This window comes from Papilio machaon, chromosome Z (assembly GCF_912999745.1).
Source record: "Papilio machaon chromosome Z, ilPapMach1.1, whole genome shotgun sequence".
Taxonomy (NCBI): Eukaryota; Metazoa; Arthropoda; class Insecta; order Lepidoptera; family Papilionidae; genus Papilio; species Papilio machaon.
The window spans coordinates 6,793,707-6,808,802 of NC_060016.1; the positions used below are offsets into that span (position 1 = coordinate 6,793,707).

Consider the following 15,096-nt stretch of genomic DNA (forward strand, 5'->3'; position numbering starts at 1 on the left):
AGTCAGAATTATGTTTTAACTTTTATGAGTAATTATAAGATTGATATCATATAATTTCGACAGAATAAGATTCAACAAATTAGGCTCGTTGTCCGGGTAACCAACGTTGGACCTTTTAAATAATTATATGGAAAATACACGTCAAAGGAAATGTAACCTCCTCGATACTGTAAAACCTTTTTGGTCAAGTTTTAACAGCCTGATCAACAGAAAAATCTTGTCTCGAGTGTGCCAGTCTTCATTGATATTGCAACACTCTGATATTAACAATGTTATGGTAATGATTTTTTTAATGAAATTGCTGTTGCCATTACCAGAAATTAGTTCCGTAGGTTTTCCGCAATATGGCGGTAGTTATATTATTCTGCGCGGCTTGGTTGTCTGAGGACATGGATGAATGCGCGCGGACAGCGACGAGTGTTTTGTATAGGCCAACAATCCAGAGGCTCTAGTACGAATATTCGTGAAATTACATTATCGACTTTTTCAGACTACTACTTATACTAGAATATACTTACTATAGGTACTCTTTGGACTGACTTTGGACGGCCCCCAACCGGGTGTTAAGTACACCAACATATCTCGTAGTTGTCAAAGACGTTACAAATGCGTTCTCGCATCTGTCACGCAAATATTCCTAATAGACCGTCTACGAGAACGAAGCTTTTATGCAGTTACAGCAGATTATATTTTATAGTAGGTAAGCTTTTGTAATACTGTTAATCACATTCATATTTACCTAAAGTAATAAAAGATCAGGGACATTAGCTCAGAAGCTAGACAACTTGTATACATTCCCTTTCTTATTCTTTATTGATTTCTAAATTTTAGTTGAAAGTGCGGGACTCGAAAGGTAGCTATTAATATTCGTCAATCCTTAAATACATATACGACTAATGGTAGCCCGATAGAAGACTTCATCAGACCAGAAAAAAAAGAAAAAAGCATCATGTAATATACCCGCGTGCATTAGCTACCTTCCAGTTCAAGTCCCGTCAAAATCTGTCAATACGTTCCGGAAATTACCCGGAACAAAGAATTGATATTTCATGATGTATTTTAAATAAATAGTTTTTCAATATTACGCACAAGCACTCCAATTTTATTAAACATACATCTTCATGGAAGTAAGAACTTTTTTCATATTCGTCTTGTGTTCAATTTAGGTGTTATCTAAAAACCTGTCACAAAAAGCAACTTTGTTTTATAAAATTTACTCTTTTATGCTACATATAAAATATAAATATATCTATAACCAAAATATACCGAAATTGAAATAAATAAAAGAGACTATATGTGACAAAGAGGCTACTTTATTTAATATCTTATTTCGATTTCATTCAAATGTCAATTTTTACTTGTTTGGATTTAAACAGATTGTGTAAAATTAACTACTTATGTAATAAACAATGTAATACTTTATAACACACGGAACCGGAATATGTAAATATGTAGTTATATTTTAAAAAAAGTTGAAATACAAAATTTATCTAATAATTAAAAAAAAAAACTATTTTTTTTACAATTATGTTCAAAGAATTATTTTTGTTTTACATAAGGATAATCAACATTTTATTTAGAGAGTATATCTATTAGGGAAATTGTACTAATATTTATAAATTGCAATAAATATCTATGTATTGCACAATGTCAATGCCAAATTTGCATGGTATTGTCAAAGCGTTATTTAAAAAATATGAATTAATAAATTTAATAATTTAATCACGATTCTGATTGTCAATAGCAAATTAAATTCTATTTTATAACTGTTATAATGATATACACTTGTAAGCACAATTAACTTATTTCATTATATTAAGAGCAAGAAGAATTTTAACTTAATATCCAATAAACATTAAATTTTCCAACTACTTAATGCACCCTAACTTATAAAATAAAGCTAAAATTAGAAAAAAAAGGTGAATGTGAAATGTTCATTAGTTCTCATGCACAAGATTGTTGTTGACATTTGAGATATACTTTAAATACAAAACAAATCTTGAAACTAAACCAGAATAATAATGAAATATAACTGAGTTGCAAAATTCTCGTATTATTTCATAATATCAGCAAAATATTTTTTAAATAAATAAAATATTATGATAAAGATGGAATATGTTTCGTGTTCCGCTTTAATTCATTGAAAGATGTGTAAATAATGATTTAGGGGTAAATAAAAAAGCACTTGACTATAATTTCACCTGATGTTAAGTTGGGATGTGGTGGATGGTAAGCACTTATTAGTAATTGTGCTTATAAGCGAGTCGTGCAAATTAAATTTAGGAAAAAAAGTGACCCTAAGTGATTAGCTAATTATTTGCGTATCTTCGCTGCGTTATCGGCGTTTTCTTTCATGATCTTAGACTTCAGATGGTCCTTGTATTTGAGAATGCCACCATTCCATTTTGTTACCGTTGAATTCTCACAAATCCAAATCTCTTCAGCGACCTAAAAATACAACATACGTTTTATATAAATCCATAATATTGGCAAAAAAGAGGGACGAAAAAAAAACTGATAATGTCAACTGTAAATTAATTCAGCAGACTTAATTATCTAGTTCCGTATAATTTATCTTTTTAGCATTTAACTGCGACTTCATCGCCGTGATTTAGTAAGAAATCTAGTTACAAATAAAGCTTATTTCACTCAGGAATATTTTACTTTCCCAACAGTGAAAGAGTTTTTCAAAAAGGTTCAGTTATTTCGGAGCATATTTAATGCAAAACAAATCTTTCCCCTTTATAATATAGATTATATATGTATTCCCTATTTAATATTAAAACTGGCAAGACATCATTAGTTCAACATTTTTCTAGATTGATTGAAAAATCTATTAAATAACCTGATTAATGAGCCTGAAGTCGTGGCTAACGAGTACCATGCCACCATCAAAGTCATTAATGGCCTCAGCGAGGGCATCAATTGTCTCCATATCAAGATGATTGGTAGGCTCGTCGAGTAGTAGGAGATGAGGTGTTTGCCACGCGAGCCATGCGAACACCACGCGACAACGTTGCCCATCAGATAGCTGACGCATCGGACATATCTATAATAAAAATACAAATGTATAGAATCCTATCTGAACCGGTAAAAATAAGTAAAATTAAATATGACAGAACATAGCGCCCCCCTGTCAAAAGAATCCCCCCCTGAAAGAAGATCCTCTTTGTAGAATAGCTGTCATGTAATTTTTTTTCTATTTCTAAGGAGGTTTTATATATATTCTGAATAAATAAAACCAACCGCGATTTAATTGGTTCAGATGTTTGACTATAAATAAAGTACATATGTGATGAAATGTATTTATGTAGATACAAATCAATATCTGTTTGTCCTCTGTGTGTATGAACACGTTTTTATTTTATTTTGTTATATTATTTTTAAGTGGCTGTGTAAAGCTATATCTTCATATAAATTATAAAAGTGATACAAGAAGGATTACTGACTTTCTTTATTGTATAATATACTAGCTTTTAACCGCAACTCCGTCCGCACGGATTAAAAAAAAATGCACACAAGATAAAAAAGTTCCTATGTTCATCTGCTAGTTCTAACCTACCTCCCCATCAATTTTCAGCTAAATCAGTTTGACTGATCTTGAGTTATAGTGTAACTTACACGACTTTCTTTTATATATATATATAGATTATAATATAACATAATACATTATTTTTATAATAATATGAATCACATATTAAAGATTATTAATAACATACCTGCTGACGTCCAGTAAGACCATATCTTCCTATGATCTTTCTCATTTCCTCACGTTCCCTCACTTCGGGGAACTGCTTCATCATATAATCCAATGGAGATAAGTCAAGGTCCAACAGTTCATGTAAATGTTGATGATAACGCCCGATACGTAAATGAGAATTCTTACGTATCATACCTGTACTTGGCACCAACTGTCAAAAACAAGGATTTAATTGATTTACTGTTGCCTTCATTATAATCTAGATAGTAGTCATGAAGTTCTTGTATGCATTGACTGTGGGAGAAGCGAGAGAAACATATCAGCATTGTCCATGACCTCTGCCTGCCCTTCTGGGTTATGGGGGTTTTTTTATCAATAGATGGTTATCCATCTTGGATTAAAATGTCTACTTATTTAACACATTACCGTGAAATTCCAATATCCAAACACTGTTCTCAATCATTCATCTGTTATTTTTTCTTTAAGGGAATGGAGTGATGACAGATTGTCATTCGTAATGTTGTTTTGATAGTGGTAACCCACTGTTATCTTGTTTTTATTTGTAACCCGAGGGCAAGTTTACTGAGTGTATAGAAATACTTACATCTCCATAGAGCAGTTTCAATAGAGTGGATTTGCCGGCACCATTAGGACCGACTAGAGCAATCCTAGTGTCTAAATCAATACCAAACTCTAAGTTCTTGTAGATCCAAGGCCCACTATCGGTATATCTGAATGACACATTCTAGAAACAAAATAATACATTTAAACCAAAAAAAAATAACAAATCAAATAAGTCAACACATCAATTTTCGAGATCTGTAAAGATTACAATCGTACAGATATACATTTAAATGTACTACTTAAAAACATTAAACTGTAGGATACTCTGTTAGTAGACAGTTAGTCCAAAAATTTCGTTCTTTATGTAATTTGTCTATTGCTTATCCTCAAAAATTGAATCAATATAGAGACAATGTGTCATAATTACCTGCACCATAATAACTGGTGGTGGTACCTTCCCACAAGATGGGAAATAAAAGTTGAGTATTTTATCGTCCACTACTTTCTCTGTGAGACCCTGGGCTACCATCTTAGCCAGAGTCTTCTCTTTAGACTGAGCCTGACGAGCGAGTTTGGCTGATCCGTGACCAAATCGGCTAATATAGTTCTGTCAAATAAACGATTTAAAGAATTTAATATTATTACTAGCTGTGCCCGCGACTTCGTCCGCGTGAAATGCTATTTTGGGTAGCATTTTTTTTGGGCTAATTATTTTATTTAACCAACGTGCTATGCTTTGATGTATGTAGAAGAACATAGAAAGAGGTGTGCCCGGACCGCGCCAAATGTAGGTCCTGGGTCTCTGCCTACCCCTCTGGGTTACGGGTCGTGAATTATGTTGTTGTTGTGGTTTTTACTTAAACTTATAAAAAATGCCAAAAAATATAAAACTTACAAAATATTCACATAAACATCTTCCCATACAAACATTCATCCCCTATTCCGTTTTGTTACATTGCAACCTTGAGGGTAAAAGTTTTACAAATTTAAAATGTCATATTTATTTATATCAAATTAGCAGCCTAAAAAATAAGTTTAAAGCTTCTAACTGTAAAAATGACGATACTTCCATACAAATTTCCACCCTCACTTTCAGCCTCTTATAACCCTTTTTTCGCGTTAAAAAGAAGGCTTTGTCCTTCCTCAGGCTCTAGACTAAATATTGGTAAGGGTAACATCAAAACATATTAAACAAAACATTCACCAAAACCTTACATATTGCCTAACAAAATTTCATCCCCTATTGTTATTTAGCACTCTTGGGGGCATAATTTTTACAAAAATTTAATTTCCTATTTATTTATATAGAATTAGTAACCTCAAAAATAAGTTTCAAGCTTCTAACTGTAAAAATGACGATACTTTCATACAAATTTCCACCCTAACTTTCAACCCCTTACAAACCCTTTTTCGCGTTGTAAAGTAGTCTATCCTTTCTCGGGCTCTAAACTAAATATTTGTAACGGTAACAGCAAAACATATTGAACAAAACATTCAACAAAATCTAAAATATTCCCAAACAAAATTTCATCCCTAATTGTTATTTAGCACCCTTAAGAGTAAACTTTTTTCAAATATTGAATATTAATTTCTTTATATCAAATTAGCAGCCTCAAAAATAAGTTTCAAGCTTCTAACTGTAAAAAAAGACGATAATTCCATACAAACTTTCACCCCCACTTTCAACCCCTTCAAACCCCTTTTTCGCGTTAAAATGTAGCCTACGTCTTTCCTCAGGCTCTAGACTAAATATTGGTAAGGGTTACAGCAAAGCATATTTAACAAAACATTCACCAAAACCAAATATATTGCCAAACAAAATTTCATCCCCTATTGTTATTTAGCACCCTTGGGGGTAAAATTTTTCCAAAAATTTAATTTCATATTTATCTTTATCAAATTAGCCTTAAAAATAAGTTTCAACCTTCTACCTGTAAAAATGACGATAATTCCATACAAACTTTCACCCCCACTTTCAACCCCTTACAACCCCTTTTTCGCGTTAAAATGTAGCCTATGTCCATCCTCAGGCTCTAGACTATCTGTGTACAAAATTTAATTTAAATCGGTTCAGTAGTTTTTGCGTGAAAGCGAGACAGACAGACAGACAGACAGACAGACAGAGTTACTTTCGCATTTATAATATTAGTAAGGATTATAAATGAAGACTTATTAAGATAAAGATGTATAGTTGAATATTTAATTTTAGGTATCTCCAGAACAGCGGATCCAACTGAAATTTGGCATAGATGTAGAACATGTAGGAATTAAAAAAATATATATATAATATCCGTTCAAGATATACCTTCAAACAAACATCCATCTAAACTTTCGCATTTATAATATTAGTAAGATTACTTTATTACAAGAATATTTATCGTTGGTTATTTCCTTTTACTAGTTTCATTAATAATTTTTCAGTTTGTCACAAACGGTCAATTCATAACCATAGGTTGACATATTGCCAAAACCTGTCTTTATGTCCCTGGTTGCAGTGGAAACCGGTTAGGTTCAAACAAAAACTGTATCATGTGAACCTACCTTCATGTGAGCTATCTGATCTTGCTCCCAGTTGTATTGCTTCATTTGGTTCTCAAGCAACTCCAAACGCGTTCGCACAAATGCTTCATAGTTACCAGTATAATACTTAAGACGGCGCTTATTCATATGAACAATATTAGTACAGACACCATTCAGAAAGTCCTGGGAGTGAGAAATTAGAACCAGAATACGCTTATATCTGAAACAAAGTTATTTTTCTGCAGTCTTTTTTACATATGATTGTTTTAAACCTTTCTTGATCCCTTCAGTGTTGATTTCTCATACTAAATTTCATTGAAAGTTAACTAAATCGTAAAGTTTTTTGTACAGTCTTAAAAGTGTTAATAATAAGTGACAACACTTACGATTTAAGTTCTTCTTCAAGCCATACGCAGGCATCCAAATCGAGATGATTGGTTGGCTCGTCCAACAGAAGTAAATGGGGTTTCACATATAAAGCACGGGCCAATGCAATGCGCATACGCCAACCTGTTAGAAATATATAATCTTTTAAAATATCACCAGATTAATCATCTATATATATAAAAGAAAGTTGTGTTAGTTACGCCATTTATAACTCAAGAACGGCTGAATCGATTTGACTGAAAATTGGTTGACAGGTAGCTTAGGACCAGGAACAGGACATAGGATAATCTTTACACCATTTTCTATTTTTTTTTATTCCGCGCGGACGGAGTCGCGGGTAAAAGCTAGTATATAATATAGTAATATTTGAATCTGAAAATTAATAAGCTATGGTTTTAAGTAATTAATAATTATTTAATATTAAAAGGATCTGTTTTATTTTAAAAGGACTTCAAAGTCATAAATGTAGATATCGTGACATGTACAAATTACACACGCGTTTGTGTGCAGAACTACTTAACATCTATTAACATCATTGTTTTCAATTGATACTTGATTGTATTCACACATCTGTATATGTTTACATTTAGTATAACTGGTTGTTTTCATATGTTTGTACAACTGCACTGATACTCTTATTGTTGATTATAAAATATTTACATTAAACTCTCTAACAATTCCAGAAGTTTGTTTGTTATGCCTTTACAGCTTAATCACTCAACTAATTATTATGAAATTTTGCCACACTTATATACCAGGATTTGGAAATAGGCAAACTCAAGGTCATTTAAGCCGAAATATAAAATGTTTAGGAGCTAGTACAGTTGATTCAAAAGCAATGATCTGTGGAGAGAAATCCATGCTAAATTAGCACATACCTCCGGAGAAATCCTTAGTAGCTTTCTGTTGCATTTCTTTAGTGAAGCCAAGACCGTGTAGGATGTTAGCGGCCCGAGCTTCAGCTGTGTCAGCGCTCAGGTCTTCCAGCCTGTCGTATATATCCATCAGCTGCTCTTGCGATTCTAGACATATTTAAGAATAAATAAGTAAAAATTTACTAACACTGATGATCCTAAAATATTACTAAATTAAGTTATAATTTTAATAATAGTTAAACTTCTTTAAATTTTAAATTCTAAAATCAAAATATTAAAATTATTTCTATATATGTGGCAATGTAATTGCTCATTGCATTAAATGGACACATTGTAAAGTTTATAAATTAAAGACATATTAGCACACAACTAACCATCATCTTCACAGTGTGCCAATTCTTCTGCTAACTTCTCGAGCTTTATTCTTTCCTCGTCCACCTCCATAACACATTCCAGAGCAGTTTTATCCGAAGCAGGCATTTCTCTCGTCAGATGAAAAATATCAATATGATCCGGTATCGGCACTTCGCGACGTCCGAGAACCGAGAGTAGCGATGATTTGCCTGAAACAAGTATCATTTGACCATGACAGAAACATCTGACATTTGTAAAACACAAACATAGTACAAGTTGCCTAATTTGTAAACAGCAATTAGACGAAGCCATAAAGAATTATGGAATTATTCCTAAAAATTACAAGTTACAAAGAAGTCATAATCATCTCTGTGATTTTTTTTCTATTCTCAGTTCTTTTTCATTTACAAGATAAAAAAATGTGATCCGTCATGGGACGCCTGGCAGATGTGAAACATCGTGTGTGTACAAGTTATATGCATAAAAGGTAATATTACTAGTGAGCCTATAGATGTTTCACATCAATTTGATTTAAGTTCTAAAACACGATATTGAAGTAGGTAGCTTAATATATATGCAAAGCAACGATTTAAAATGTTCGAGGTTCCAATCAGTTCAATTATCGGAATTACATGCTGAACCTTTATGGTTCCTTCATCCTGTGGAAAGTCCCCGGAGACAGGACGGAAAGCATCGTATTATGGTGGATTCAGGCCGGGTTCGGTATATATGTATACCTCAGTATAGCGTGGCGACCCTTCGCCACGGCAAGCGTCGCCACGCCAACGATTCGGTTTACAAGTGATCCTATAGATGTTTCACATCAAAAAGTAACTATATAAAACATCTCAGGGTTACATTCAACCCTCTTATAAATTTTAATTTGAAGACCAACGTACGAAAATGTTTTATTCACACTTTGTCTATCATTTGTAACTTATTGAATAAATTGACTACATATTGATATTAAAAGTGATTCTAGTTTCAGTTGACGTCAATGACAATTGTAAAGTGAAATGGACCAGAAAAACTGGAAGATTGAATTGGAAATACGATGATTTCTATATAACGAACATTGACTGAAGAATATGATGGATAACATAGCAGAACATCGCAACAAAAATAATTCTAGGTAGAAATACAATAAAATAAATTTCAAAAACATGGAAAGGAGGTTGGCAGAAGAACATTTAAGAAAAAGAATAAGAAAATTAGTATTGCATCATAAATTGTCAAATTAAATGCAAAAGTTTGCATATATTTGTTACCATGTAACTCCAGTATATGGATGAAATTTGAGACTTTTTAATTACACAAAGACGAAAACGGGGGCGACATCTAGTAAATAATATTTATATGCATAAAACTAATGATACAATACTATATTGATGAATTATACTTTTTACAAGAATTGTAATGATATAAATACATAACAAATACGCTTCAAGGCTTCAAACGCTTCAATGGTATACAATAAAAATTAAAAATTAACAATTTCTCAAACAAAGATCAAATTTGGCCATTTTAATACTCAGCAAATAAACACAACAAATTTATAAACAGTAGGGCATATAAATGGTTAATTTATAAGTTAGTACAATCAGAAATAAAGTAATAATTCGCTAATATACTGCAAATACAAAATATAAGACTGAATTAAGAAGAATACAATTTGTCCACATTCAACTACTTACTTCAGACCTATATTTTTCCATGTTTAATATGCTATGATCATACAAGTACATATAAGGCACTTCAATATACTTTAATTTAATTTATAATCTAATTAATTTCTATTTTCTATATCCTTCGTCATCGCATCATGTGTTAATGGATGGAACAATTTCGCGAATTCTCTATTTGTTGCGTTTATAAATGTCAGGCAAATTGTCTTATGAAATTAAAAAGTGAGTGGAACAATAAAAACATTTAAGACAGGACAATGTATCTCTGTTTAGTTAGGGATACATTGTCCTGTCTAACTAGTTAGTTATGTATTAAAACAAAATTATAAATTACGCGTCCATTGCTACACAAACAAAGAATTCTTCTTATATATTACCTATTATTTAAGTAATATTACAAATATCACCCATTTAAGAAACTCTTTGACCCCCATCTGCTATCTAAAGATTCTCAGTTCTAATACTAGTTATGGAGTTGATAACAGAATCCTTATCCGTTCCACATAACTAGATATACATATACATAAATAGATGCTAGAATTATTAAAATCTCTACATCTACAATCAGTACCAACTACCATCTTCGTCTCTTTTATTTCTTGTCTCCCTTCCTCTTCTTTCAACACAATTACATAACAATGACTAGAATAGTTTATGGTGCAGTAGTAATAGTTGTCTACTGATGATAATGATTGAAGTATTTGCTGAGAAATTAGTTTCAGAAATCTAATTTGTTTCAATCTCCCTACTTCTATTATATAAAGTTGTACCCTATATGATACGCTATAATAAAACCACAGTGAAATGAACGCACTTACATGTAATAAATTTGACTCTTTCATTATTGAGGTAAAATAAATTAACTTACCACAACCATTAAGCCCAACAAGACCATATCTTCGTCCACAATTCAGCTCCAAGAGTGTATCCTGCAGAAGTTCGTGGCCATAAAATGTGATTGAGAAATTTGCAATCTTGATATCCCTAGAGCGTGGATGAACCGCGAGGCTTCCAGTACATGAACGAGCCTCTGAGTTCATTTTAGCCTCTGCTTCTAACTTCAAACATAATGCCTCTGAAATTTTATCAAAATATTAATACCAATAACATTATAAATACCAATAATAATTTCTTATAATTTATCATCAAACTACTTAACCTAATTTTGACATTGGCTGGAATAACAAAAACATTAAGAGGTTTGTATCATTTTTTTTTTTAATTTGACTTTCATTTATGCTGAAAGTATTGAAGAATATGAGTATTAAGTATTAAAATGAAAAGTTATAACTCTCATATATTAATTTTTACTAACAATGACACACAAAAGTTTGTGTTGACTTTTGGTGTCTTCTCAAACTATTGGATGTAACCATGTGTTATTTTATGAACTTATGATTTTAACTGATTAAAAATAGACTATAAGACAATTTTTTAAGTGCTAAATAATATTAAATCTTTAATTTTTGAGTTATTTATCATTATTTTTAAAGGTTTTTAAACTCTCAGACTACATTTGGGATTGTGTAACAAAATTCCGAACAAAAACTACTGTGAAAGCAATAAAGAAAATAAAAATACCTTCAGCAGTCAATTCACGATCGACAGAGCCATTTGTCGTAGATCCATTCTCGTCGGCCGTCACTCTTGCCACGGGTTTTTTGTTCCGGTTACTAGCCTGCTCTTTTTTCTTTTGTTGTGCACGTTTCTTTGCATCAGACGGCATTGTGCTGTTATATCTCTCGGCTGTAACAATATGAATCAAAATATTGTACATTAATGCAATTAAATTCCATATATAAAATCACGGTTATAATCGCCATGAGTTGAAATGATTCACCAGGCATTATTAAAACTATAGAACGAAATACTTATTTCTCTTGTCTCACTTTCTTCGTTCCGACATAATTAAAACGGTCTTAATATTCACAAAAGCAGTATAGGAACAAGAATACATACCTATTCAATTTTAATCTGATAATAGGCAAGTTGACAGCGCCGACACGTGCTATTTTCTAAAAGGGAAGTCCAAACGAATGTGTATAGCAGATGGCCTTCTTCCTACGTCCTGCGTCTGATGACAGCGGGTTTAATACTGACAGCTCATTTGCCATTTGCCAAAAAGAGTTCACCAATCAGCGATGAGGTTTCTGGAATTATTTTCTTGTAATTGGTTTTAAAAAAAAAAAACAGTGTGACCATATGAAAAAAAAATTGACACATTTAACGAAACCTACAGTTTGACAATGTTTTTTGACTAAATGACTGGGGGCGCGTTTAAGAGTTTTAGCTATCAAGCTAAAATTTACTAACATCTATCGAAATTCTTCCATGTTGAAAACAAACGGACAAACTGTAAGTAAATATTTTGCAACTCATAAACTCAGTGTTCACAGTGTTTGCTTTCTATTTAAATTGAAACATCCACCCAAAAGTAAATAAAACTAAAAATTACTTTAAAGTGATATTTTTTGTATTTTCTAACATATAATAGCAACATTCACCCGTGCAGAAGTGCAGAAGCTGTTTCTTCTTTGGTCAAAACATGACGCTGTCACGCTGACATTGTTAATAATTTAATTAAGTATCTACCGTTGTACTGTGTCTATGCTTTTTTTGTTTTTTTTTACGTCTATGTCCGTTATGAAATTTTCGTACTTCCTGGAGAGCGCGTCTACGAATTCTTAGGGCTACCAGCGAGCAGCGAGCAAAAATTACCTCACATTAGGAAATTCTTCCGTGTTAAAAAACGCAAATCGTAAGCAGTTTAATAATTATATATGTACTTGTAGTAATTGTTTAGGATTTAAATCCAATATTATAAATGCGAAAGTTTAGCTGGATGGACGGATGTTAGAAGGTACCTCCGTAGCGGCTCAACGGGTCTTAATGAAATTTGGCATAGAAGCAGAACATAGTTTTGAACACATAGGCTACTTTTTAAGAGTTGCGGGCGATAGCTAGTTATTTCATACATACCTCGTTTCAATCATCATCCATTTCGTAGTTGGAGGTTTTTAAAAAATTTGACTTCTTTTTTAATTGCTATGTGAAAATTGTGAATAAAGATATATTTTTTAAAAAAAAGGGTATCTAATATCCTATAAGTGTTTTGAAATGATTGAAATAATTTGAAATTTCACGAGTTTTAGCGTAAATTATAGTTTGTCTATGGTTAAGGGTTTAGATAGGAATCTGGTATAAGGTGGCTCCAGGTAACACAAGCTACAATTTTATTTTCTTAATATCATTTTATTCAGCGGACACACGAATGATGGCATGTTAGTCTCTTCCTTTTAGAAAAACGATCGGGCCAGAAAATATTACAATAAAAAAAACGATCCTTATTAGTATTTTCATTATCCGAACACTCACATAAAAAAAAGTTTTTTATCTTAGTATTCCTTAGTATTTTAGATCTACTGATCAAGCTTATTGAAAAATGTAGATCAATCATCGTGCTACATATTTTCCCAATCTTGGACTTAGGAAACCAAATGTAAGTAGGAAGAATACTCGAAACTGTCAATTAATGTTAATTTTGCATATCGTACTAATGTTATAAATGCGAAATGGATGTTTGAAGGTATCAACGGATCTAGATGAAATCTGGCACAGAAGTAGAACATAATCTGGAAGAACACATATTGCGTTATATTTTAATATCGCGCGGAGTCGCGGGCGACAGCTTATTGTCTATAGATATCGTATAGTTATTAACAAATTAACCATGTGTTTATATTATCAAATGTAAGATTTTTCTTAAACATGACATGGTAAGATCCACAACCGCAGGTGTAACTTCCTCATTGGCCAAAATAATTTTTCACGATGACAGCGTTAACTCCACAGATAACGTATTATCTATGATTTATAAAGAAAATCGAGCCGATTATTATAACTCACGCCCGTAACGCAGTGGGGTAGACAGAGACCATAGACCTCCATTTGGTAGATAAAAAAATAAACAGTAAAAGTATAAATAAAAAGGAATAATTTAATAACGGACGTGTTCAACCGTAAATATTTTTAATACATAATTGATAACACACAATTCAACAAAATAATGTATTGTACACAAAACCCAGCCAATATGCTATGTTAACAATTAAGTATATAATTTAGAAATGTTATTGCAGCGAATTGTTAAGGCTAGTATATTGTAGACGCATTAAATTGTAACATGAATTGAATGTTAATATTGAAAATTTTCTTCCTAAAATACTTATTTTATTATAAGGCAAAATTGATTAATTAACAAGTGGACAAATCCGCATATATCTAATAATCAGAAATGTTTTATTAAAGATTGAAAATTTATCAAATATAAATCTATGGACAAAACTTGTGAAATATATTTATTGCTTTTATTATTATTTGAGAATTTGAAAAAAAAAATGTACGGAAACATTCAAGCATGCTGCGACGCTAGTATTGTCGTCTGCTATAAGGCATTCTCACATAGCCAACTTTTAATATAATCTAGCTAAATATGCCTACTAAAATATCCTTATAAACCTGTATCTAAAAAAATCCCTTACGCTTTATATGTTACCATACTCCCCACTTTGTGGTGACATCATAAATATCAGATGCTACAATACAACATACATAAAACAGGTCTAGCAATCTAATTGTATTTAATTAACACAACGAACAATTCCTTTAAATTTACTACCTAAATATACCGTTTACTTTGGTAGACATTAATTTCGAGCCATCTTATGTTTTTTTTTTTATAATTTACTAAACGTTACATTTTTTAAAATAGCTATATTTGTTTACATCATGAAAGCTTTAGATAGAGTAAAAGGCGACATTGAATACTTCAAAGTAGTATTTATAAATATCTCACATAATTTAAATATTCGTAAGCAATTGTGATATTGAAATGATTTTGTTATAGAGTAAAAAATAAAAATTATATTAACATTGTAGTTTTTATCACTCTTTTTATTGATGAAAATATTAGTAAAGAAATGTGATTATAATTTAAGTGGGAAGAACATTC

General features: G+C 31.7%; 1 protein-coding gene across 1 annotated transcript; it reads right to left on the minus strand.

Moving 5' to 3' along the window:
- Positions 1-2,170: 2,170 nt before the first annotated feature.
- On the minus strand, positions 2,171-12,185 carry LOC106717267 (ATP-binding cassette sub-family F member 2). The gene is made up of 12 exons (XM_014511068.2): positions 12,045-12,185; positions 11,667-11,831; positions 10,954-11,160; positions 8,421-8,609; positions 8,050-8,193; positions 7,171-7,294; positions 6,806-7,004; positions 4,692-4,871; positions 4,305-4,445; positions 3,720-3,911; positions 2,846-3,049; positions 2,171-2,448 (listed from the first exon to the last, which is right to left on the minus strand). Exons 2-12 carry the CDS (start codon positions 11,809-11,811, stop codon positions 2,314-2,316), a joined length of 1,860 nt encoding a protein of 619 aa, XP_014366554.1. The 5' UTR covers positions 11,812-11,831; positions 12,045-12,185; the 3' UTR covers positions 2,171-2,313.
- Positions 12,186-15,096: the final 2,911 nt, after the last annotated feature.